Source organism: Culex quinquefasciatus, chromosome 2 (genome assembly GCF_015732765.1).
Source record: "Culex quinquefasciatus strain JHB chromosome 2, VPISU_Cqui_1.0_pri_paternal, whole genome shotgun sequence".
Taxonomy (NCBI): Eukaryota; Metazoa; Arthropoda; class Insecta; order Diptera; family Culicidae; genus Culex; species Culex quinquefasciatus.
Window position 1 is genome coordinate 216,220,360 of NC_051862.1, and position 25,236 is coordinate 216,245,595.

The window sequence follows — 25,236 nt, forward strand, 5'->3', positions numbered from 1 at the left end:
GGCGTGAATCTTTAAACGCAAAGCCCAGAATCAAGTTCAAAGAGCTGTTGCGGAAACAAATGGGGCCAGGTATTTTCTCCTTCGCGATTCCCCCGGCCAGATTACATATCCCAGCGAAACCATACCGGCTATTGGTCAACCCAAAGTCGGACAGTTTAAGCGGCAGCAGCTGCTAATGGGATCGCTGGACTCCAGTACAAAACGCGTCGTCGTAAATTAATTAACTAGATTAGTTTTAATGAGTGGTAATTAATATGTGAACCACCATTGAGTCCATTGCCAGCAGCAGGGCTGTGAAGTTGGAGCCAAAGGTGCAAATCGAGCAAATGACATTTTTTTTCGCGCGCGCGTTCGCAACTTGAGGTTTAAGCTGACCGGGGGTCATTTGTTCGATCAGTGGGTTTCGTTGGCTGCTGTTGCTGCTGGCAGCTAAATAAGTACCTCAGATAAGCGCGAATCGGTGCGCTTCGATGCAGTTTATTTGTCCCTGCGCGAACGGATATCAATTTTTTATTTCAGAATTAAATAGATGTTCTTTTAATAGACTTTGTTTAATTCAATATGATTTATTGAAATTTGTCAATTTTGTCAATTTTGTCAATTTTGTGAATTTTGTGAATTTTGTGAATTTTGTGAATTTTGTGAATTTTGTGAATTTTGTGAATTTTGTGAATTTTGTGAATTTTGTCAATTTTGTCAATTTTGTCAATTATGTCAATTTTGTCAATTTTGTCAATTTTGTCAATTTTGTCAATTTTGTCAATTTTGTCAATTTTGTCAATTTTGTCAATTTTGTCAATTTTGTCAATTTTGTCAATTTTGTCAATTTTGTCAATTTTGTCAATTTTGTCAATTTTGTCAATTTTGTCAATTTTGTCAATTTTGTCAATTTTGTCAATTTTGTCAATTTTGTCAATTTTGTCAATTTTGTCAATTTTGTCAATTTTGTCAATTTTGTCAATTTTGTCAATTTTGTCAATTTTGTCAATTTTGTCAATTTTGTCAATTTTGTCAATTTTGTCAATTTTGTCAATTTTGTCAATTTTGTCAATTTTGTCAATTTTGTCAATTTTGTCAATTTTGTCAATTTTGTCAATTTTGTCAATTTTGTCAATTTTGTCAATTTTGTCAATTTTGTCAATTTTGTCAATTTTGTCAATTTTGTCAATTTTGTCAATTTTGTCAATTTTGTCAATTTTGTCAATTTTGTCAATTTTGTCAATTTTGTCAATTTTGTCAATTTTGTCAATTTTGTCAATTTTGTCAATTTTGTCAATTTTGTCAATTTTGTCAATTTTGTCAATTGCTTTTCCCGAGCAGACGGAAATAACTTGGGAAAAACATTTTTTGATATTTGAAAATACTAGGCCAATAACATTTTATGTTATTTATAACAAGATTTGTTATTCGTCTTTATATTTTTTTTGTTATTGGATTGTTATTGTAGACTAATAAAATTTTTATTGTAATAACAGAATAAAATTTTTAGTTATTCTGCGAACAAATCTTTGTTATTATTTTTTGTTATTTTAACAACTAATCCGATCATCCCAATAACGGTTGAAGTTATTTTTCCATAACAAAAAATGTTATTCCAAAGTTGTTTTGGCTTTCAACCCATAACAGACCAATAACAAGTTTTGTTAGGATAACATAAACTGTTATTAAACTCTTATGCAAAAATGGATTATGTAAGAATATTCCATAACACTTTTTGTTATTTTGACAGTATTTTTTATTGAAATGGCATGAATTTTGTTATTACCTCTGCCCAGGTTTGCTTTTTTGCTCTTTGCTTTTTGCTTTTTGCTTTTTGCTTTTTGCTTTTTGCTTTTTGCTTTTTGCTTTTTGCTTTTTGCTTTTTGCTTTTTGCTTTTTGCTTTTTGCTTTTTGCTTTTTGCTTTTTGCTTTTTGCTTTTTGCTTTTGCTTTTGCTTTTGCTTTTTGCTTTTTGCTTTTTGCTTTTTGCTTTTTGCTTTTTGCTTTTTGCTTTTTGCTTTTTGCTTTTTGCTTTTTGCTTTTTGCTTTTTGCTTTTTGCTTTTGTTTTTGTTTGTAATTTAATTGGTTTTACAAATTGAAACAATTTTCTATGAGGAAACCCTACTAAAGGGATCACAACCCCACCGCGAGTACGCATCTCTTAACCAGTTCCTCCGGTTGACCTTATACCGTTTACAAATTCACCAAAAGTACTTACCGTGATGAAAAACCAGACATCCCGACTCGAAGCTCGGGACTCCCTTTCAACTGTCCGTGTGCACTAACTGCTGCCGCGTTGCATCCTCTATCTCGAAGTCAAATCTACCGAATTATTTCAATTATTTTCTTGTTAAGAAACACAAAACTCATTTGTGTGTATTAATTTTTCCCCTGTTCCGATGCCTCCGATGAGTGCTGCTGGAGAAAAAGCTGCATTCCCCGCTCTTTGCAGCTATTATTGATAAAATCACTCTTTAATTTATTACGAAATTTAGTCCGTGAATTTGCGGCGGGGAAGATCAAGGTAGGCCGGCCGCGACGGCGGCGCGGTGGGCAAATGAATGCTATCGCAGATGGCCGCGAGTTTTACCGGACTTGCCCGATTCCGATCGTCATGGCCAACTCTGCGGTGGTTAATTGTATCAACTTACTGTTTTTTTTTGTTTTTGCTGTAATTACGACCGGGAGCAGTACCGTAGATGGGATTCGAGTGCTTACCGGTATCGAGGCCATCGTTGGGTGATGTCGCATTCGGATAAGGGCGGTGACCAGTTTCTGGTGTGGGGGCTGATCGGTTTCACCAGCTCGTAAATTGGATCACCTTTCACCTTGGTCCAGGCCACGTTCACGTGAGGTTCGGATCCAGTTCCAGTGGCGCACGTGGCGCCGTGACTGTGATTTGTTGGTGTCCTCTGAAGAATGGTGGAAATGGAGTTAGAGTCTTCAACGGTGTCAATTAACTATAGACCAAAACGGAGACAAACAGCGACATTTTAGGTTATGTACAGTTAGTCCCGATGGCTCTGTAGGCGAATCTAATATCGCAAGACAACATTGTCCCAATAATAAGGAATCATCCAAGCAGTCATCGACTGGTCAACCCCATTACTCATTACCGACCTGTCAGAATTCCCCCTTCTAGATATTTGCAAAAATAACGAATCCGCCCACACACGCTCGATCAAAGCAGGCTGGCTGTGGCAGTCTTCTCCGAGGAATGTGGCCCACAATCCCTCGGCCAGCTTCAGACCGTGTCTAGACAAAGCCGCTGCTGTGGTGGTGGTGTATCGAGAGGTGACGATCACCGCGTCGACGTGCCAGACGATTTGTTTGACAATTTATGCACAATTACCGGTCGTAATTTATGGTCGTCGCCCTAGTCCGCGCGCGCACGTCGGAACAAAAGCTGCGCGATATTTTCCGGAGCGCAGTTTTGCGGGGCTAGACGAAGCGAAGAGGTGTTAGATCTGTGTCCAGGGTGGTATCAACCTGGGAAGTGGGCTTCAAATTAACACCTGTGAACTTGCAGTGGTGCATACGGCCCTCAAAAGCAAGGGTAATAAAAGAAAGTGTGAACCACAAGAGAATGCGAGTAAATTATTAGGTGGAAAATATGATTTCCATATTTGTCCGGGCCCATGTTATGGATGACGGGGAGGCTTTGTTTACGATCTGGTGTTAAAAGGAGAAATGGGTGTAATGGGACCTTGTTTATGAATTAACCCTGACGATGGTGTGTGGTGGCGGGATGGGACAGTGTGCGAGACAGTTTGAAGTACAACATGTAAGATGCCTAGTGACATGCTTTTATGAAATTAATCCCCTACAAATTGAAGCATGTTATGAATGAAAACTTTGGATTATTGTTGTGGTCAGATCTTTAGTCTGATTCTGACTGACTGACTCTGATTCTAACTCTGATTCTGATGCTGATGCTGATGCTGATGCTGATTCTGATTCTGATGCTGATTGATGCTGATTCTGATGCTGATTCTGATTCCGATTCTGATGCTGATTCTGATGCTGATTCTGATGCTGATTCTGATGCTGATTTTTATGTTGATTCTGATGTTGATGCTGATGTTGATTCCGATGCTGATTTTGATGTTGGTTCAGATGCTGATGCTCATGCTGATTCTTATTCTGATTCTGATTCTGATTCTGATGCTGATTATGATGCTGATTCTGATGCTGATTCTGATGCTGATTCTGATGCTGATTTTGATGCTGATTCTGATGCTGATTTTGATGCTGATTCTGATTCTGATGCTGATTCTTATTCTGATTCTGATTCTGCTGCTGATTCTGATTCTGATACTGATCCTGTTGCTGATTCTGATGCTGATTCTGATGCTGATTTTGATGCTGATCCTGTTAATGATTCTGATGCTGATTCTGATTCTGATTCTGATTCTGATGATGATCCTGTTGCTGATTCTGATGCTGATTCTGATGCTGATTTTGATGCTGATGCTGATTCCTATTCTGATTCTGATTCTGATGCTGATTATGATGCTGATTCTGATGCTGATTTTGATGCTGATGCTGATTCCTATTCTGATTCTGATTATGATGCTGATTATGATGCTGATTCTGATGTTGATTCTGATGCTGATTCTGATTCTGATACTGATCATGTTGCTGTTTCTGATGCTGATTATGATGCTGATTCTGATGCTGATCCTGTTAATGATTCTGATGCTGATTCTGATTTTGATGCTGATTTTGATTCTAACTCTGACAAATGTCAGAAAATGTCGTTGTTTTTGCATATTTTTTACGTCTGTCGAATCCTACACACCATCATCCACAACCAAAGCCATATTATTATTATTATTTGTTTATTTATTCATTTAATATAAGGCACGTGCCTTTTAATTCATTAAATTGTGGCGGGGATTCACTTAGTGATGGAGTAACCATATCGAGCGTGGAGAAAGAGCGTAAAGAAAGGTCCTCATTCCATAAAATTTTGCGGTATCAGTTTCCACTGAGCAGCAAAAACAAAAAAAAAAGACAATCCAGTTCAATTTAAACGACTTTGTAGGACACCACCGCCGGCCTGCTGACCGTCAAGACTTGCGTTTTGGCCGCGATCGCCATAACCAGGGACCGAGCCAGAAATGGCTCAATTTCAGTGATGAATTGGCATTCATATTTCTCTTGTGGTGGTGGTGGTTTTGAAAAGCAGAAATACCACCTTTCCATCACATGGCGGCAGCCCGTAATCAGCGAGACTCAATCGGGCTACCGGACATTATTATCGACTCCCCCCTTCCTCCGGGACTTGGACCTGAGCAGCACGCTTTTATTTTACGCCACGCTGAATATTTATCGCTGTAATTTTTAGCTCTATGCGTAGCATACTTAAGCCGGGTCCCTCATCAGTCAACGAAAATCTACGCGTCGTCAAATAAAATAAAGATTAAATGTCAATAAAGTGCTTCTGGATCCCGATTTAGGAGCCCAACGAGGCGACCTCATACTCAAATCTGATAACGATCCCCAGTACCAACTCATGCAGGGAGAAAAAGTATCAGGTTTTTAGTGGTCCCAAACAAGCGTGTAATCACCACCAGCCAGCAACGGCCGCAGCCACTTATCGACGATCTGGTGGGGGGAACCTGTCGTGGCCAAATCGGGCAGAAGTGCCGCGGATTAGATGTTTTTCTCGGCTTCTTGGCGAAGGGGGCCAGCGCGCGATCTTTATGGCAATTCGGGCTAATCGGCGGCCGGGAATCACGCGTTGAAACCCGACTCACCTGGCGGATGGCGGAGTGCCTCGTGCCCCCTTTGCTGGCTGGACCTTTTGATTGGAGAAGTGATCCATCAGCAGTGGTGCGTGGTTGGAATGGAATGGGGGTTCTTTTTTTTTATCGAAGGTATAATTTGAGACGGTTTTGTGGGTTAGTAAAGTGTGACTGGATTGGAAAGGGTCCGGGGTCGTTAAATTTGTGACGCGATTCGGTTAAATATAGATTCGATGTGGAGTGTCAATTGTAAAATTCGCTTACTTTAGAAATAGATATCAGTTAAATGGTTAAATGTTTTTGTAAAATTTAAATGTCTGAGAAGGTTAAGACGCTCCCGACTGTGTGGGCCCCCCTGAAGAAAACGCGATTAGATAAATCTTAGATCAAGCAAGGCTGTAATAGGCCCAACTGCACTCTATGGGAAAATGCAACCTTAATTGATGTATGCATCTAGTCCGGACCGATTTCCGATCGCAATATCTCATAGTCTTTGCTTGTAAACGATCGCGGAAAAGCTCAGCATCGCCGCTTGGACCGACTGGTAAAGAATGTGTTTACACATGGCTTATTTCTGTTAAAAGTTCATCAGATACATATCTAAGTAGCGTGTTGCATACGATGTACACCGTCGTCTTTGTCGTCGTGCAACTCGCTCAAATCCATGAATGATTTCATTCTTACCGATCGTCGTCGTCGTCGCCACGATGTAGATCAAAATTACAAACATCTACCTCGAGTCCCTCGACCCGCCCTCCTCCTCGCGATCCTTATGAATATATATGAGCGGGGTTGAAATAAATTGCCGTTCGGGATCGGGATCTCGAAAAATGCTCGTCCACCAACGACGTCGATGACAATAAGCGACGAACCCGCCGCTGCGCGGACCGATCACACTGATGATCGTAATTTGCAATTTTGTTCCATGTTGCTTCCAACGGCTTCCGTTGAGGCTGACCTCGACACAAAGCCTGGACGTCATCTTCTTCGTCGTCGTCGTCATCTCAGCGCATATGTTGCATTATGTATTCGAAAGACATTACTGTTTCCTTTGTGACTTGGCAAAAAAAAACCCGAGACAAAAAAGCGCGTTGCTGCTGAAAAATGAAAAATATTTCGCCCTTCAAACCTTTCAAGAATTGATCCCCGGATCATGATCCCATTCTTCGTCATGTCGCGCAGCGTGTGAGTGCTTCTCGCGAGCCAAAAATAAGCTCCAAATAAGCCCTACTTTAGTCGGGGGGGACTACCGGACTTGAGCGATCATCTCGCGCAAGAGCGCGACTTGGTCCCACATTATTTCACGATCACCACAACCGACCCGCGCTCCCCGCACGATGAATCGGCCATATGTGGACCCCGGAATGATGCAATCAATTCTTTTGAACCACACACTTGTGCGCTGTCCTCCCGTCGTTCTACGTTTCATTATGTATCCTTTCGAGCGAGGCCTGTCGATATATGGAATTTGAACAATCATCTGGCGGCACTTTTTCGCCGACGATTCTTCCGCCGCACGGCGGATGCTGCCCCGATTGATTTCCCTACCACCACCACCACCACCAGCGCTTCTCCACGACGCAAAAATCCATTTCGCTTTGATCCTGAGCCGCTCTCCAGGACTGCAGCCGGGGGTGCTTATGGAGACCGTGACTTGGCTCAGATGTCTCCGCGCAGTGTGCTTTTCGGGTAATATTTGTGGTGTATTGTTCTGAGTTCTTTTGGAGCTTCCTTTTTGGCAGCAGGCGGGCGGGGTCCTTTTGAATAATTCTTGGGGTCGGTCGGTCGGCTACCGGTCCAAGGGATTGTGGCTTGTCGTTCGATGGAGGCAGCGCTTTTTTTGGGCAATAGCTGATTTGTTGTTTGTTTCGGGAAAGTAACGGGATCGGTTCTGCGAAGGTGAATGTATGCTTTTTGTGAAGTTAGCTGACGATAAGCTGACGAGTCTTTGTTTAGGATATCAACCTTGGCTAGTTTTTTTTTATGTTTGTTCAAAAGAATGTGAATTTTTATATAAAATATTTCTGTTTTCAAATACACTCAAACCCCCATGGTTTGACACCAACTGTTGTCAAACGAATGGGGTTGACACCCTTTTTACCCGGAGTTCACACACACTACCAAACGTTTGTTAAAAAAGTGTCAAACGAAAAAGTGACCAACCAACCAAAAGTGAGTGTAATTGTGTTTAACATTTCTACCATTATTAGTTTGCTTAATTTACCTTGCTCATAGATTTTATGTACTTTTTCAATGACCAAAGATGAATATTAGCATCATTCCCAAGTAACATTTTTCCAGGAGTTCTACAAGAGCTCTTCAAGATAGCTACAGCATAGCAGTTTGGACCGCGGTAGGATAAAACTCTCTTCAAGTACTCTTTCAAACTCCTGAAGAAGTTTTGAAGAGAATTTTATCCTACCGCGGTCCAAACTGCTATGCTTTAGCTATCTTGAAGAGCTCTTGTAGAACTCCTGGAAAAAATGTTACTTGGGTTAGTTGTAGAGAGTACACCATATGATTTCAGCACCATTCATATAAAATGGCCTTAAAAATATAAAATAATCTGTATCTTGAGGACGAATTTTCCGATCGAGTTGATGTCTTAAGCAAAGTTCAAGCAAAATATTGATTAAAAAAAAGTTTTATTGTTCGACTCGTTACACAAACATGAAACGAAACTATTGGAACTACGCCCCCCGGGGCATGGCCTTCCTCTAACGTGGGATTTCTGCTCCAGCGCCTCTGACGAGACAGGAGAAACCGGGACCGACGTTTTACTTCACCATCCGATAGAAGCTCAGTGGATAAGGCGGGAATCGAACCCGCGTCTCATAGCATCATCGGGATCGGCAGCCGAAGCCGCTACCCCTGCGCCACTCACACACACAAACATAATAACTGCGAATAATACCCATTTTCGAAATATATAATTTTGAAATAACAAAAAATAACATCTTTTAAGCTATGATACAAGTTGGTCAAAATTCATTTGGCAGTGTTGCCAATTTTTAGTAAAAATCATATTTATTTTATAAAAAAATGTAAAAAGGCAACACACTTTTATGACTATATTATTAGATTTTCAATGTCAAAAAATGAAACAATCATAAAATTTTCCGTTCTCTTAAAACAAACAATAAAAATGCTTGGTTATGACTTCTACATGTGAAAAAGTCACGTTTTAAACAAATCAATGAAATTTAAAGGCTCTAACAGAAAAAAATCGTGCTGTTTCGGAACATTTGAAAATTAAAAAGGTGGTGATTTAGGTTGAGATTCTCAGAAATATTTTTGGGATTTCTTTTCTTTTTAAAAATATGTTGAACATGCCAATTCAAGCAACAATGTCGAAGAAACCAAATTTTTATATTGCCTTCTACGATTTATTTTATCAAATCAGTGCAACCTTCACGCGCATTTTTTGTGTAAATGTGATGTTTGGAGCACTTTTAGAGCTTTGAAAAAAAAAAAAAAATAGTTTCGCTTTTCAAGAACTGATTTTGGACAACTTAGTCGAAAGTTACAACCAATTAAGTGAAATTGATATCATATACTTTTTGAGGTCATATCTTTGTCGGACTTAGGTTCCATACCAAAAATCCGAGTTTATTATAACAAAATAAATAAGTTCAAGACCTAATCTGATCAAACCCGAAGAAAGACCGAAGAGTTCTTTAATGGTTCAATTTTGCGTATTCTTTAATCAACCAAAATACTTGATCTCACCATGAAGAATGCATACTCAGAGAAAGATATAGTCCACCCAAGAAATGGGACAAACCGAATCCACTGTCTCCTTTCTTAAAACCCAATCTTTCCCGTATCGTTGAAAAGTGGAACAAAAACTGGTTCCAGAGTCGTTTCCCGATATCGAACGCGCGCTCGTGCACTTCTCGCAAAAGTTCAACCCGTGTGTGGTTTTGCTTTGACAGACCAGGATCAACCGGAGCCGTCAATATCTACTGCCGGTATCGTCTTCTACTCGAAACGCGATCACCGCGCAGGGGCCCAAAAAAGGTGTCTGTCCCTTTGGGGGTTTCCGTCAAGGTGCCAATGGCTGTGTCGCGCTACCAACCTCGCGGTGCAATTCATTTCGAGAGCTCATTTGTTATAAATTTGTTCCGCCTGATTCAGCGTGGAGGAGTGCGGCCAGGTGCGACACGTGTTAGCCTCCTCGCCTCGCGACAGCCAAGGTGACGAAGGAATGCGTTTTCATCACCTTGCAACACTTGTCGAAGACGCGGTTCACGATATGGTGGAAGGGAGAGGGAGGGGGTGGTCTGAGCGCGTGTCTTGCGGCCGCGGTGAACCAATTTCGTGAGTTTGCTACTGCCAACACTTAGGGGAACAATTGCTGGCGAGATCACGATTTTCAAATTTCCATCCTGGGCACTCCCGGGCCGGGGCGAGTTGAAGTTCTGTTCCTCCTTCTTTGGCTGGGATCGGCCAAGGATAAGAAGTGTGGTATTGCACTCCCGCTCGCCAAACCAGGCAGGGGTCTTAAGCCATGTTATTTGCCTTTTGCGGCGTGCGGTTCGCGGTGGTGAGGCGCTTTGATGCGGTGGTAAATTGTAAATTTGTTTAGGTTCTTTCCTCCAAACGGCTACGCTGAATGGCACGTGTGCGTTCCACGCTAATGTGGAAATTGCAGGCCGTGGGCGCGAGAAATGTGCTGCTACCGCTGTGGTGAAGATCTGACCTCCTCCTGCGCCACGGATTGTAGATGGCCCCGCGAGGGTCAATTGTGGTTAAATCGTAGTAATTTTATGGGTGGGTTCTGAGCAGAATTCTTAGAACTGCTGAATTCGTGACGCTGCAACAGGACTAAAGGTGTTGATAGCAAAGTAAATCACTGAAAGATCACAATTCAGAAATCTTCAATTCTTAGATTTAAATCCCAAATTGTCTGTAGGAGATCTCTTATACCCTGGTGATAGATACTTTGACAGAAATTAATGTTAACTGAGACTCAATACAAAACAAAGTTCCCACACCCATGAATTTTCGAACTCTCTAACCTTTGATAAGATCATACCCTCTATCCAGACTACCTCCACCTTAATTTCATTCTTTACGATAATTGGTTCCACGTAAAGTTGCATTTTTAACTGCCTTCCGATATGCAAATATTCGCTTTCCTCACCCAAATAAACGGTAAATCTCCGTGACCCGCGCCGAATTGAGTTGTCGTCGACAGACGGCAGCAGCCGCCCCTTTCGTGGGTCATTGCTTTTAATTAAGGCGACAATAAACGAGAAAGTTCAGCCCAAGTCCACCCGCCGCCGCCGGTCGTGGCTTTAAATTCCGATAAATATCGGTTTAATTATTTTCAGCTCTCTTCGGACGGCCGTTCCGTTTCGAAGGTGATCCGCCGCGGCGATCCAATTCAAGCCTAAATTGAGCCTCCTAAAAGGCTGTAATTGTGGCGCTGATTTTGCCTCCCTTTTAGGGGGCCTCACTCGCAGTATTATAATTAAACAATTACTTAATTATGCATAATATGGCTGGGAGAGGTGGAGGGAATACGAAAACGCGAACGAAAACAGAAAACGATGCAAAACAACAATGTTGGAAATAATCAGAGGAAGTGAATCGAAGGAGGAAAAGCTCGTCGTCCCAAAAAGCAGGCAAAGCTTTTATTCTGTTCCTTGCTTTACGTCGCGCCACCCCCTCTGTTCGAACGACAATCGCAGAAGGCTCTGGCCGAGCGCGCCCTGTAACTGTATCTTCTTCTCCGAAGAAGTCTCGTCGTGGCCAACTTGGACATCCATTGAACAACTCAATCGCTAATAAAGACATCAACGGCCAATCGGACAAGTTGCCCCTCGTGGCCCGGCTCGGTCGTCGTCGTAGCTGTCTAAGGCAACTCCAGCTAATCCAGCTAAAACCAGGATACTAAAACGGAGCTTTTGCCTTTACATCGCTTTTTAATTGAGATGTACCCGGAGCTCAGAGGGAAAAGCCCATTCTCGGCTGAACAACTTGGAGAAATTTCCAAACGGTAGCTGCCGATCGTTGAGCACCCATTAAGATCCGAATTCAGTTGTCCAACAGACGCGGGAGCGAGCGTCCCCACCACACAGAGATTTAGATAAGCGACGACCCCCCCCCCCAACCCAATCACCCAATTTGCATAAAACCAGGCCGTCGTCCACCGTTTTAAGGTCTCCGATCACGACCTTTTTTTTCCTTCTGGTGGCTGCTGTTATGTTGTTTTCACGCGAGCGCTCCCGCGGATTAGGAGCGCCCAAGAAGAAGTCGTTTTCAAATTAATTAAAAACGAATCTATTTTCAATGATCACCTCCTCCCAACGACGACGACCGGGCGCGACCTGGCTTCATTAGACTTTCAAATCAGGAACATGTGCTACTGGTTCTGGGAGGCACCTTATGGTTGTGGATGGTCGTCGAACGGCAGGCAGATTAAGGCCGATAAGCCCGGTGAGATGAACATTAATTTTAGCCTCATTTGTCTGGCGATGGACCATGTCGGGATGCTGGACGACCCTCGAGGTTGATATACCGGTCGCGTCTGGTGGAACTAATAAATTATTAATTCAGCAGATAAATTAATCACGATTCGGAAACGTTCCTTTTTTCGACCAACCCAGACTTTTGCGTGTTCTGGAGGGAAGTTTGGATGAACCGGCTTGGTTTTCGGTGGCATATGTGAGTCGTTAAAAGGCTTCGGCTGTCCGGTAGCCCGGCTGAGACGGTGTCAATCAGAAAGAAGGGAAAACTGGTTTCGAAGTTGTTGATTCATGCTTTGAGGCAAAAAAAAAACATTTGGGTGTGAAATTCCAAGATAGAATAAAGGTACAGCATAAAAACACTTAGAGAAATACTGCCCACCATTGAAAAAAAGCTAATATCAACTTTTGGCAAAAACGAGTTATTAGCACCAGGTGCTAGAGGATGTTCCAACGCATCTTCTGAAACTTGAATTTCGCTAAAATAGTGTTAAGATTTGGCTGCCGTGGCTATTATGCCACTCTTATGGGAAATTGCCCTGACGGAGATTTGGTGACAAATAGCCGATTTTTCAATTATGGGTAGAATACTACAACTTAAATGAAAATAACAAATATTTTAAGTATAATTTTCAAAACATTCAGACAAAAATTTCCTTCAAAAAATAAATATCTTGGAATGCAAAAAACCTAGCTAATTTCAACTGTGTGTATTTCCAATGTTTGTTTAAACAATTCCAGCAAACATGCCATTTTTGTCTCCAAAAGAATAAAAAAAAGAAAATAAAAATACCTAATTTAGAAAGTAACTTAAAATATACAGTAGATCCATATGAAAATAGCACAAATTAAGACAATAGTCAAATTTGATGTAGGGTTTCGAATTTCTCGGGAAACGGAAATTTTGTAAACCTCTCGGGAATTCTCGGAATCTTGGGATATTTTTAAAATAGTCTTAAAAATAATTTTTCAGTACATTTTTAAAGTTTAATGTTTGAACACTTAGAACTGATTAATTGAATGATTAAATGATAGCTAAAAAGCATTAAAAAAAATTCATGTAATTTGTGAATGATGAATGATGTACACTTGTGACACATCATATATGTTGCTGGAATAAGTGGATTTTTTTTTCTTATTTTTTACAAATTTGTGCTGCTACATATTTTTTTAAAAGTCAATCAAAAACCATTGATTCCAGCTTATTTTAGTTTGTATGGGAATTCTGTGCACACTTGTGACACATAGTCCAATTTTACTTTCAAAGCACACTTGTGACACGCGCTTTTCAGATTTTTGTTTACAAAATTTACTGTATCTTTTACTAGTGTAACCAAATTAGTTGAAACTTGGAGCGTTTGTTTGTTTGTTGATTAACCGATTGCTTCAAAAATGCATAGTTCTTAAAAAATTAACATCAAACTTTAAAAATCGATTTTCTCGAACAATACTAAATCGTCGCCATCGTGCTAACTTGTCGTACGTGCATTTTGGGCCAAATTGAGTTAAGAACGCCATTTTGTGCAGCTCACAATGCCTCACCTTTAGACCTTCACAGATCCCCAAAATTCGATTTCAATCCTGAGATATTCAACAAAAACCGAAAAAACTCCGTGCATTTTTGTCACTTTATATATGAAAGTAGTTTCAATCTTGTCGTGCTATGTTGTCACTCCATGAAAATTGATGTAAGTGCGACAAAAGGCCAAAGGGATTTCAGGTCAGGAAAGTCAGGATGCGTTTGTCGCACGTACAAGCTAAACTACCGTAAACATTTGTAATTATAACTCGGGACTCCAGCAACCAACTTCAAACCAAACTTTGGTACAATGCACAGAATGGTCAGCCAAACAAAACGTGTTTGTTATTGTTTACATTGCGTGCTCTCGTTTTTGTATATTCAAGGTCAAACATTAAAACGCGTTTTTCTCGAAACGTCGAAATGGCGGGTGCGACAAGATAGTACGACGACGTCGAAATGGTCGTTGTCACAAGAGCACACAACAGACGAGATGTGGTTTATTTTTTTTTGAATAAATTATTGAAAATTTTGTCTTCAATCTTATGTTACGAAATTAAAAGGGTCAGGACTTTTCCGATTTCGTTTGAATAAATAAATGATAAATTTTACCCCATAAAATGATGAATTTTCATCAGTTTTTGATGAATATTTAGTTTTTGATGAATATCAGGTTCACATTTTTACACATTTTTTATGTAATATTACACAAATAAAGAGGTAATATTCAACCTACCAAATTTTCAACATTCCAAAATTCAACTTTTTTTTCTGTGTATAAACACTGAACACAGAAAAAAAAGTTGATTTTTGGAATGTTGAAAATTTGGTAGGTTGAATATTACCTCTTTTTTGAGTAATATTATATTAAAAAATGTGTAAAAATGTGAACCTGATGAATACTCATCAAAAACTGATGAATATTCATCATTTTCTGGGGTAAAATTAATCATCTTTTTGCCACAAAATCTGTCACCATTTCCTGATCAATATTACCATCATTTTTTTCTGTGAACTTAAATCAGGCAAGAGAATTTTTTTCCATAATCTCCAAGCTTTTAAGTACATTTTTGGTAATATTTTACAAGCTATGCAATTTTAAATTCTAAAATTTGTATTCGGATAATACTTTAATGTACGATTAGTTATATAAAGAAAGGCTTTTTCATTTTGTTTAGAAAATCATTTACTTTTGGAATTTCAAAGAAAAGTAGGAAACTGAGAATAAGTTCGAAAACTTTAAAGTTGTGTTTGGCAGCAATGCTATTTTGGGATTAAATTTAAAAGTAAATTGTGGGATTGAGAGTTGCATTTTCAATTTTAAAAACAAATACAATTTGTTCGAAATTCGATAAATTATAATTATAACAAGTTTAAAAATCATTTAATCTTGGAACGGTTCTTTCAAAAGACCAGAGTTTAGAAAAGAACCGCGGTTCTTTTTTTGTGAGCCATGGTTCGTTCGCTCTTTTTAGTGAACCGGCTCTTTGAGCAGCTCGCTCTTTTTTTGCCCACCTCTAGTTTAAGCCAATTCTTGATGCTGTAACAAGCGGAATCCAGCCACGTGACTGCATGGCGTTCAACTCTCAGTTTCATCACCCAAGTTTTTCCACCGCACCGAATGGCATGTGGCTCACATCGCATAACCTCGCAGAGCTTTTCCGCTTCTGTTTTCCGCTGCCACGCCAATTAAATCATAACCACTCAAAAACCTTGAACCGAGAGTGAGAAGATAAACAATCTACCAGGCAAGCGGGGAGGGTTGCACTTTTTTCCCAGTTTGGGAAAAACCATTCAGTAAATGAGCTGTTTGCAGCACTCCAAAGTCGTCGTCCGATGAATACCTCTGGCAGAAAGTTGGGGTGTTCCAGAAATAGATTTTTGAAAAATTATTTTTATTTATTATTACGCATTCTTCAATTCAATCCAGGAAGTTTCATTTTCTTAAAGAAGGGGATATCTTTTGAAAGTAAGGTTAAGTTAACCCTTTTTGGAACACCCTCTTCAAGTCGTACAACATGATCCCATTTTTCTTTCTACCACCAGTCAACTTCTGCGGTGCTGCTGCTGTTTATGGTGCGCGGGGAAATTATGATGCCAATTGAATAATAGAGAAAATTCCGACAAGTTCGCTCTAAATGGAAATTACCGCCGGCAGTATCAATTAAGTGTGCGAGTGCGAGTGTGGAAGGAGGCAAGTTCAAGCGCCAAGAGCACGTGTTGTGCACCTTCTTCAATTGCTGCTGCTGCTGCTGCTGGTGCGTTTATGCTGAGCTCTTCGCAGCATAGCAATCGAGTTGAGGTTGAGGTTTATGAAGCTGTGGAGTTATGCGAAGATGACAACGACCGCACCTCACGTCGGATGATGGAACGGAACTTGGTAGGGAAAAGAGGGGCGGGGAAAGGGTTCACCGCGGTTGAGTTCAGTGTTTTTTCCTTGCCGCAAGTGATGGAAATGTGATATGAATAAATTTTCCATAATAATCGAGTTATGCAAAAATGATTTAATCAACGACGGTGGGAGATAAGCGACCGTTGAACTCCGGGCGGATGTTGTTGTGTGGAGAAATGTACTGTATGGCGTAAGATAGATTGCATAATGGCATTGAACTTGGATTTTTGTGTGCAATTGTTTGATAACATAGTAATTAATAAGTCTGGATACCAGAAAAATATCAGAAAAATTATTTAAACCTAAAAATAACATTAAGAAAAAGTATAAAATCTCAACAAAACGCTAAAATCAAAAGTCGATTGCTTATATCTGGATCTCAAACAGTTTCATTTGTTTTCGATTTAAGCCGGGATTAAAATCACCGAACCCCGCAGTGTTTTACCCTGCAGCTCCCCATTCTGTGTGTCCATACGATCAAATCACCCAATCAGAAAGCAATTAAAAATCAATCGAAAAGGGGGTGAAATTTTCCACGCTCGTGCTTAATGAGATAGACATTGGCTACCGAACTGTGAACCTCCTGAAGTCACCTCTCTGAACAGCTGCTGCTGGCCGGTGTCTCGTGCCCCAACATTATTAGGTGGTGGCACCCAGCGTGGGGTCCCTTTATCTCTCTGCTTTTTTTGTGCTGCTGAGACCCACGGCATATCTATTTCGAAATGGCAGATCGTCGATCCTCGCTGACGTGCAATAAAGATCGACGCGGGTGATCGCGTTTTTGTTGTGGTCGAAGACCCGGGGATGTCGATCGAACGCTCCTTTCAGCCTGATCGAGTCCATCTACTTAGTGGCTCCGTTGTTCAGTTGGTGGTAAAATATCGCCTCCGGGGTTGACCGAAAAGTTGATTTCGTTGTTGGCTACTGGAGTTGACTCCAGTGATACCTCACCTGAACGGTCGGCCAGAGTGGTAAACAGATTGACGCGTGTGTGACATTGTGTGGAATGTTGATTAACCTTCTCGGACACGGCCCGGAGTCTCGCGGGAAGGGTGGCAAGTTGGAGTTGGACACAACACACGCACGACACGTCCCTTTTACTACACAGCTGTGGGCCTTGTTGGGGTGACTTGTTCTATATGTTCTCGCTATCTCCTTTGTTTGGCTCGCGTGAAGTGTGACTGGATTTAAATTTATTATCTCGAGGGCCGTTTTGATATCCATCATGCTGAACAAAGTGTATGCAAAGCAGCGCTGATACGGTTGTTCGGAACTGATTTGTTGTAAATTAATGTAAATGAGTTATTCTCTACCTTTTCGCATATCGACGGGGACGAACAATAATTTTATATTTTTGATTGTTTCGTTAAAGAAAACAACAGAATTAGAACAAATGTTATCAAATGACTTGTTGAACAAAAGTTCTATTCAATATTCTTTGATAATATTCAGTCAGACAGTTGATTTTAACTTTCTTGCTACTGAGGTGTATTTCCAATTCTCCACATGGAATGTTTTCAAAATCGTCAACATTTTTTTTTCGATTTCGCTGTAAATGTTAGTTGCCATTTTTAAAGAGCGCCGTTTTCAGGTTATGCATTTTAGGATGATATTTTTCAAAAAAGCACCCCTGCCAAATACATATTTCCGAAATGCTGGGAAAATGTCAAACGTTTTTTTACTTTGTTGTTTGGACTGCTGGTTGCTGAGACACAAGCTTTTTATGTTTAAATTTAGTTAAAAATCAGTTTTTCTCAGTTTTATCTAACACCTAAACACGCAAGCTCGAGAAAAAGGGGAATTTGAATGGAAATTTCCCCTTTTTCTCGAGCTTGGAATTTTAGGTGCTAATTAGCCCTCATTTTTCAACTCGATATCTCGGAAACTATAGGTTCGATTTTCAATGTTAAAACGTTTTTGAAAATTGCTACACTTTTCAATAAAAATAATTTGGAGGTATAAAATGTTTTGCCAACGTTAGAAAATGTCCAAAACAAGTTTTTTAGCCCTTTCAACATATTATTCTTGATTCTAAAAATCCAAATTATTTTTATAGAAAAGAGCGGAAAATTTCACAAGTTGTAGGTATTGGTTAAAACTAGAATTATGTTTGAAAAATAGTAACGGATAAAAAAATCCATTTTTTTAAATTACGAAAAACCGAGATTTTATTATCTAAAAATCATATCTCAGGATCGTAAGGTCGACATTTTATTATTATTAAATATCTTAAGTGCAATTTCCCGAGGAATCCGATACAAATATTTTCAGACATATGATCTTTGGTTCAGACACCGTCAAAACGGCATTTTTAGTTTTCATACGACTTTTTGAAATGTTAGGCTAGATTTTTTAATCTCCGAACTAGTTTTCCTTGAAATGTTCTGCAAATAACTACTGGCTGGGGGAGGAAATGAGGATAGGAAAAAGGGAAGGTGGGAAAGGGATAATATGGATATATCATTTGATCAATAGAATATTATATAAAATAAGGGAAAAAATCTTCTATCAAATAATGATAGATAAAATGGATAGATCTCACCAAATCAAGATTCAGATTCAACGATCCATAATAAACCTCCTTCACAAGCAAAATTCCGATCCATCGGCTTGGTAGATTTCGTAGGGTTCGGAACCCAACATTCCAATTTCCTTGGAACAGCTTCCCGACGTCTTCAACGATATCCATACGAAAAGAAAGTAGAAATCCCTTCTGGACCAACACTCGGAAGACTTCACTCTTTCTGCAGAAATGTCCAGTTCTTCGCTTTCGCAGCTTACACCTCACAAAGTTTTCCGCGGATGACGACATTACAACCAACTGTCAGAAAAGGCAAAATACGGATCTAATATCTGGTTTAGACACTTTAATTTTCTAAAATTTTCCTAGAAGGTCAATAAATTAAAATAAATTAAATTAAATAAATTAAATTAAATTAAATAAATAAAAAAAAAAAAAAAACAAACAAACAAATTTCACAAAATGCTATCAGAGTGATAATGACTTGCACGTTTAAAAGTATTCATAAAGTAAACCGTGATTTGGATCAAATCATTATGTTCTTCAATTTTTTTTGTTAAACGTTTACGAAATGTCAAGTTTGTTTTTTACGAAAAATATCGTTAAAAGTGTTTTCACGAACACTATTCCAGATTTTTTTTTTGAAAAGGTCCTATAACATGCGAAACACAACAGTTTATAGGACCTTTAAAAAAACTCTAAATTTGTTATTTCAAATGTTCAAATGTTTTCATAAGTTTTAGAAAGCCTTTGGAAATGAATAAATATATTTAGCGGGCAGTGCGTGACCGAATGGTTACGCTGTCCGCTTTGAAGCGGATGATTCTGGGTTCGATTCCCATCTGCTGCAACCTTCCATGGGATGAGGAAGTAAAATGTCGGTCCCGGCCTTGGTTGTTAGGCCGTTAAGTCATTCCAGGTGTAGTAGTCGTCTCCATGCCATAAGTACAAACAACACACCAAACCAAGCCTACTCCAGTGGAATCGCTGGCGGCGGTTGGACTCGCAATCCAAAGGTCGTCAGTTCAAACACTGGGGTGGAAGGTTCCTTGGAGTAAAAAGAGGTGTGGGTGCTCTCCCCATTCAAGCCTTCGGACTTCTAGGTTCGAGCAGAAACTTGCAATAGAGACCACAAAAGACCCGGGGGTCGTTAATGTGGATGGTTTGATTTTTTTTTTGATTTTGATATATTTAGTAAGGAATTTCATAAAGAACAATTCTTGAGTTTTTTTTTAACATTCCAACGCCCAAGGCTCCAAAAAAGTTGGAACGGTAACTTCAACTCAATGGTTCTCGGGCATAACTCAACCAATCAAGATGATTCTTCCTTCTTCTAGGATGTCTAGATGATTCTAGACCTTCGCAGAACTTAATTTGATCAAATCTGTAATTTTTGCGATCAAAAACATCGGTCCAACTTTTTTTTTGCCTGTAAAAAAAAAAATCGTCGAAAATTCCGCGGAGGCAGTCGTTTGAAAAAAGTTGGAACGATGTTTTCGGTCGCAGAAATTACAGATTTGTTCAAATCAAGTTCTGCAAAATTTTAGGATCATCTAGACATTCTTACAAATCACTGGGAACAAGAATCGTCCCGACTGGTTGAGTTATGCCCGAGAACGGGCGTGTTGAAGTTACCGTTCCAACTTTTTTGGGAGGCTTGGGCGTCCGTGTAAGTTGGACATGCGTTGGGCATTCCAGTGTTAAAAGTCCTATCAACATATGAAAGACAATAGTTCAAAAACTCTGGAATTATTGATAATCAAGTTTGAATTGAGGAAACCCCGGAAAACTCTCTCTTTTAAATCAAACTCACAGAAAAATACAAATTTCTAGCGAATAAAAGCTTCGACCAAATCAAAAAAGCAATTCAATGATTAAAAAGTTGTCAAAATTCCGTACAAATCCGTATTATGCGTAAAATTCCCTACAAAAATTCCGGCCTATTAAAAATCCGCGAAGAGGTTCGAAAATCCGTATGGTAAGGAAAATATCCGTACAGTTGGTAGCCTTAGTGTAGCGTAACATTTTTTTTAAATATGTGGTTTTGCAAAAATATGTCGGAAATGGCAATTTTCTGGACCGCCCTAACATGGCATAGGTCAGCCTAAAGTCCAAACCAAAACTAAGGGTCTAATTTTGTTTTGGCCAAGGAGCACCCAGTTAGTACGTCCATCCCGGGATTTCCCGGGACAGAATTCCCGGAAATTAACAAAAACCGGGAATTTCTGAATCCCGGAAATTTTTATTTTTTTGTCACGGTTTTCCCAAAACTTAAAAAAATATATTTTTTGCTTTGCTTCACTTGGAGCTGGTTTTGGAGACGATGATTTTAGCATACTAGATTTTCGACGTGTTATGTGATAACACTGTTGTTTTTTGTTTTTAATGAAAAAAAAAAATCTTTTTTTTTCATAGTTTTGCTTTAGAAAATGTTTAAATATAAAAAAAAATCTAAAAGATACATGAGACAATAATTTTTCAGAAAAGTTTAAAAATGATTTAAAAAATAATTTCTCAAACACAAACTAAGTCATCAAACAATCAGCTGTTTAGTGCTAATGAACTATTGCTCGTTTAAAAGATGATAAATCTCTTTACGTTAAACAAGTTATTCCAGCTTGTCACCGTGTTCGCTCTCTTCGCGACGATTTATGATGATTCGCACCAGTTTGCCGCAAATCAATCGAATTAAAACACTTTTCCCCGTCCACACAGTTCAGCACTAAACAAATTAGCGTGCGCTTACACTAATCATCGGTTAAGTCATAAAACAACCAGCGAAAAAAAAATGTCACTAATTATACATCGCTCTCATCCGGAGACTTGAACGCGCGCGCGTGAAAACACTTTCATTCGATATGCATAATTTATGCACTCTCGTCTCGGGCGCCACCTCGCGCCACCAGAGCTATTACGTGGCGGAATTTGCTGCCCCACCCCGCCACGGAACTTTGCAAGAAAAAAAAACAAGAGCAAAAAGATCACATAATTAAGGCACAATTACGACGACTGGTTCGAGAGAGGCTTGCTTGCTTAGAAGCGACGAACTCCAGGCCATTGAACGCGGCAAACTTGAACTTGAAACGACGTAACTTTGGTGCGACGATCCTTACCGGAGAGCTCGCAGTGTCTCGGATGTTGTAAAGTCGTAAAGTTTTTCTCTTTCGAAGGGAAACTGTGGCGCCGATAATGACCCGTGGAGGATCGATTCGGTTTCCCGGAGGAGGATGGCCTAGACGAGGGTTACGAAAAAAAGGACACGCTATCCATCTTCGATGGGAAAAAGGAAGAGGATCATCAAGGTGAACTCGGGGAACGCGCAGGTGTGTCTGCTGGGTTAGGAAAGGTCCTTCGAAGCCATTAAACTGATCGACTTTTGATTTAGGGAGCGATTTCCGAGGAACCATGGCAACTGGGTCGTCGGCTTCGGGGGTTTAGGTCATAATTTACGGGATCACTTTTGTTTTTTTTTGTGTTGTTTCCTTCAGAGATTCGAAGCCGTCGTCGTAAAACTAGAGCTTACCGGTTGATAGTGGTCAAGTTCAAAGGCGTGTGAACTTTTTTGTAGTTTGCTGACCGAGCGCATGGGTTCCATGGGCAAAAACAAAGCAAAAAGTGGTCCGAAGCTGTGGGACTGCGGAGTTGAGTGATCTTTGAAGTGGGTGCGCAGTGCGTCGGAGTTTGGTTTTACTACCGTGATACGCTGGGCTATTGTGGGCGATTTCTTGGTAAGATCGATATATGTTTGTTAGCTCCACTTAAAAGCGAATAGCCATGAAAAGCTTCATATCTTCTAATTTTGGGATTTCAATAATGTTATTTTTATTTTTCCCTGATAAAAAGATTTGTTGGATTCTTAACAATTTATGTTATTTCGTCATTCTCAACGATTCATGCGATACCCATCTCCCCCATATTCCACCACCGTAACCTGCGTGAGAAAATCATCAAAGTGTATCATCATCAACGAGGGTCACCCCCTCAAAGGACATCTTCTTATGTGAACGACCACATTAGCAACTTATACGGGCACTTGCCTATGTTCTCAAGACTTCTCCCAGACACTTGACATGCATAATTCATGACTCCCATTTTGTGGTTTATCCCTTGCTGAACCTTCCAGAAAATGAAGAGTCTCTCCCCCTTGCCACACCCTAATAACCCTCACCACCTCGTCCACGGTGGTGCAATTATCATGTTTAATTCATCGCATTTTCCCGTTCCTCTCCCGGTCGATCTCCCCAGAACTTGGAACAAAGACCCGTCTTCAAGGAGTGACCACCGCGGATCGTCTTGGAGAGTTGGCGTTTCCCACGGTCATGGGAGGGTGCGTCCCCTTCGCCGTAACTCTATTTCTTTCACACCTGGGTGACTTTCTTGAAGAACGCAAAATGCGGGGCTTCTTTTCGGGGGCTTTTGCACTCTCACACGCTGCCCAGGCAAGTGTGTCGAAAAATAAACATCACTGTACAGAACTTGGTAGGAGGTGCGGGAGGGTTGGGGCAAATTATAACGGAATAATTTGATGAGTCTTGAGGCTGCTCACGTCATCGACCGCCAGGTGGGGGAGTAAATTACCAGATTGTTGGACTAAGAGAACTGCACCTGTCAGAGCTGGGGCCAGTTCTTGCGGGATCAACACGCAAGTTTCCATCGCCAGGCGCCTTAATCCAGCTGCAGTTATCAATCACTAAAGTACCACGACTTGGGAGGACCCTGCACCAAGCAGTCGAAAAAAAAAAATAAAGTCGAAAGGACAAGCCGGCGGCAGGTGGAATTCAACAACGCAGTTTTACTTGTTGTTTACGTTGCCTCGAGCCTAGTCATGCCGGTTGGATTAACGAGAAAATTACTTGTCGAAAGACTCCGTGAAGAAACGGACAACAAAAACGTCAAGGAACCTTCGCGCCAACTGTTCAGGTATGGCACAACAAGCTTGCTCGCTCGCTCGCGACAACCTTCAAGCTTCAACGGATCCAAGAAGGCCGTTACACGATCAGGATCCAACAAGCAGGACGTCAAAGCACGTGGCCAACGTGGATCAAGCATCCGGCGGCAGTGCCGCCGCCAATGACTCGTTCACTAGCTCAACGATCAGCGCCTACTGGGAGATCATCGGGGGCGCATTAAAGACCGTGACCTTCTGCAGCGCAAACGAGACCCGATTGTAGAAACAAAACAGGCCCCATGAGCCTCACTGATTCGCGGCTCCACTAAACCTGTTGTTGGCTCCCGTATCGAGGGATCGCGCCAGGTTGGCCAGGTGCCAGCCGGACAAAGCTTCTCCGCGAGAGGAGACCACGCACACTGCGATCAAGCTCGCTTGTGTTGGTGAACGGAAAAGAGAGAGAACCGCGCTCCGCCTGGTGACCGCTCTCTTCGTCGAGTTTTAACGGCGAACAAGAGGCGAGAGAAAAAAGCTCACGCTCTCGGGGATGTGATCGTAAAGCACCGCAGCGAGAGGATCGTGACTTCGGTAATGTTGAAGCATGTGCTGTGCGCGCGGTTTATGAAGTGCCGAGTGCGTGGTTGTGATTGGTTGGGCGGTTGTGGGTGAGGTATGGGGAGAGAATGGGTGATTGGGATTTGTGGCAGGAAGGCAGAAAAACTTGGCAGTAAATAATTGATTATTTTATTTGATTGTTTTTCTTTCAATTGATGACCATGCATATTTATTTAAAAAAAAACATAAAAATGAGCAGGAATTTAACGATTTGAATAATGGAAGATTGTAATACAAATGCGAGGATTTGATTTGTTACAGTATTTATTTAATTTATTAGAATCCAAAACTGTTTAAAATTGGAAAATGAATTATTATGTTTAAAAAAATACTCAACAAATGCTTTAAAGTTACATAATTTCCCCTATGAAATTTTCATTTGAGCAAGGTTTAGTTTCTTGAATAAAAGCCTATATAAAAAAACTGAAGAACTATTCCTTTTTCTACAAAAACGTATAGATGTTTTTCGATGTGTTTTTTTTAAATTTAGCTAAGCTTTCAAGACATTAAAAAAGAAAACAATTTGTATTAATATCAAAAAATGTTACAAAGTTAATATTTTTTAAATATTTTTTGGATTACACACATTTTATTAGCTTCAAAACTACGGAAACTATCGATATCGATTCATCCCCAAGGGTACTTTCGACAAAATTATGTACAACAAAGTTTGACTATTTTTACAATCAGATTGTTACAGGATTGGGTTCGCTAGTTTGACAATTTAAGAACAAGAAGTCAACAATTTCCTTGGTTGCTGAGCTCACTTGATTCAATAAATTTTAACTGAAATTTTGATGTTTTGGAAATAATTTTTGATTTTTTTTTTATTTTGAACATTTTGCACTACTTGAAAATTTTACTGAAAGGCAAATGTTTCTCCTCCATAGAATCAAGAAAATTTGTATTTCTTTATGAAAGTAGAAATAAAAATCATTGAAAATATATTTTCTTTTTACATGTTGTTGTAAATTTGTGCTCATTTTAAGGAATTTTAAATATTTCTTAATGTGATTTACATGTGCGTGGAACCGTATATTTTTGAAAACTATTTATAGGAAAGCCACTTTTATTTCGACAAGTAATGGTAAAACATTTT

At 40.1% G+C, this 25,236-nt stretch overlaps 1 protein-coding gene across 1 annotated transcript; it reads left to right on the top strand.

Moving 5' to 3' along the window:
- Positions 1-3,951: 3,951 nt before the first annotated feature.
- On the top strand, positions 3,952-23,805 carry LOC119766497. Its single transcript, XM_038251082.1, has 2 exons — positions 3,952-4,664; positions 23,649-23,805. Exons 1-2 carry the CDS (start codon positions 3,952-3,954, stop codon positions 23,803-23,805), a joined length of 870 nt encoding a protein of 289 aa, XP_038107010.1.
- Positions 23,806-25,236: the final 1,431 nt, after the last annotated feature.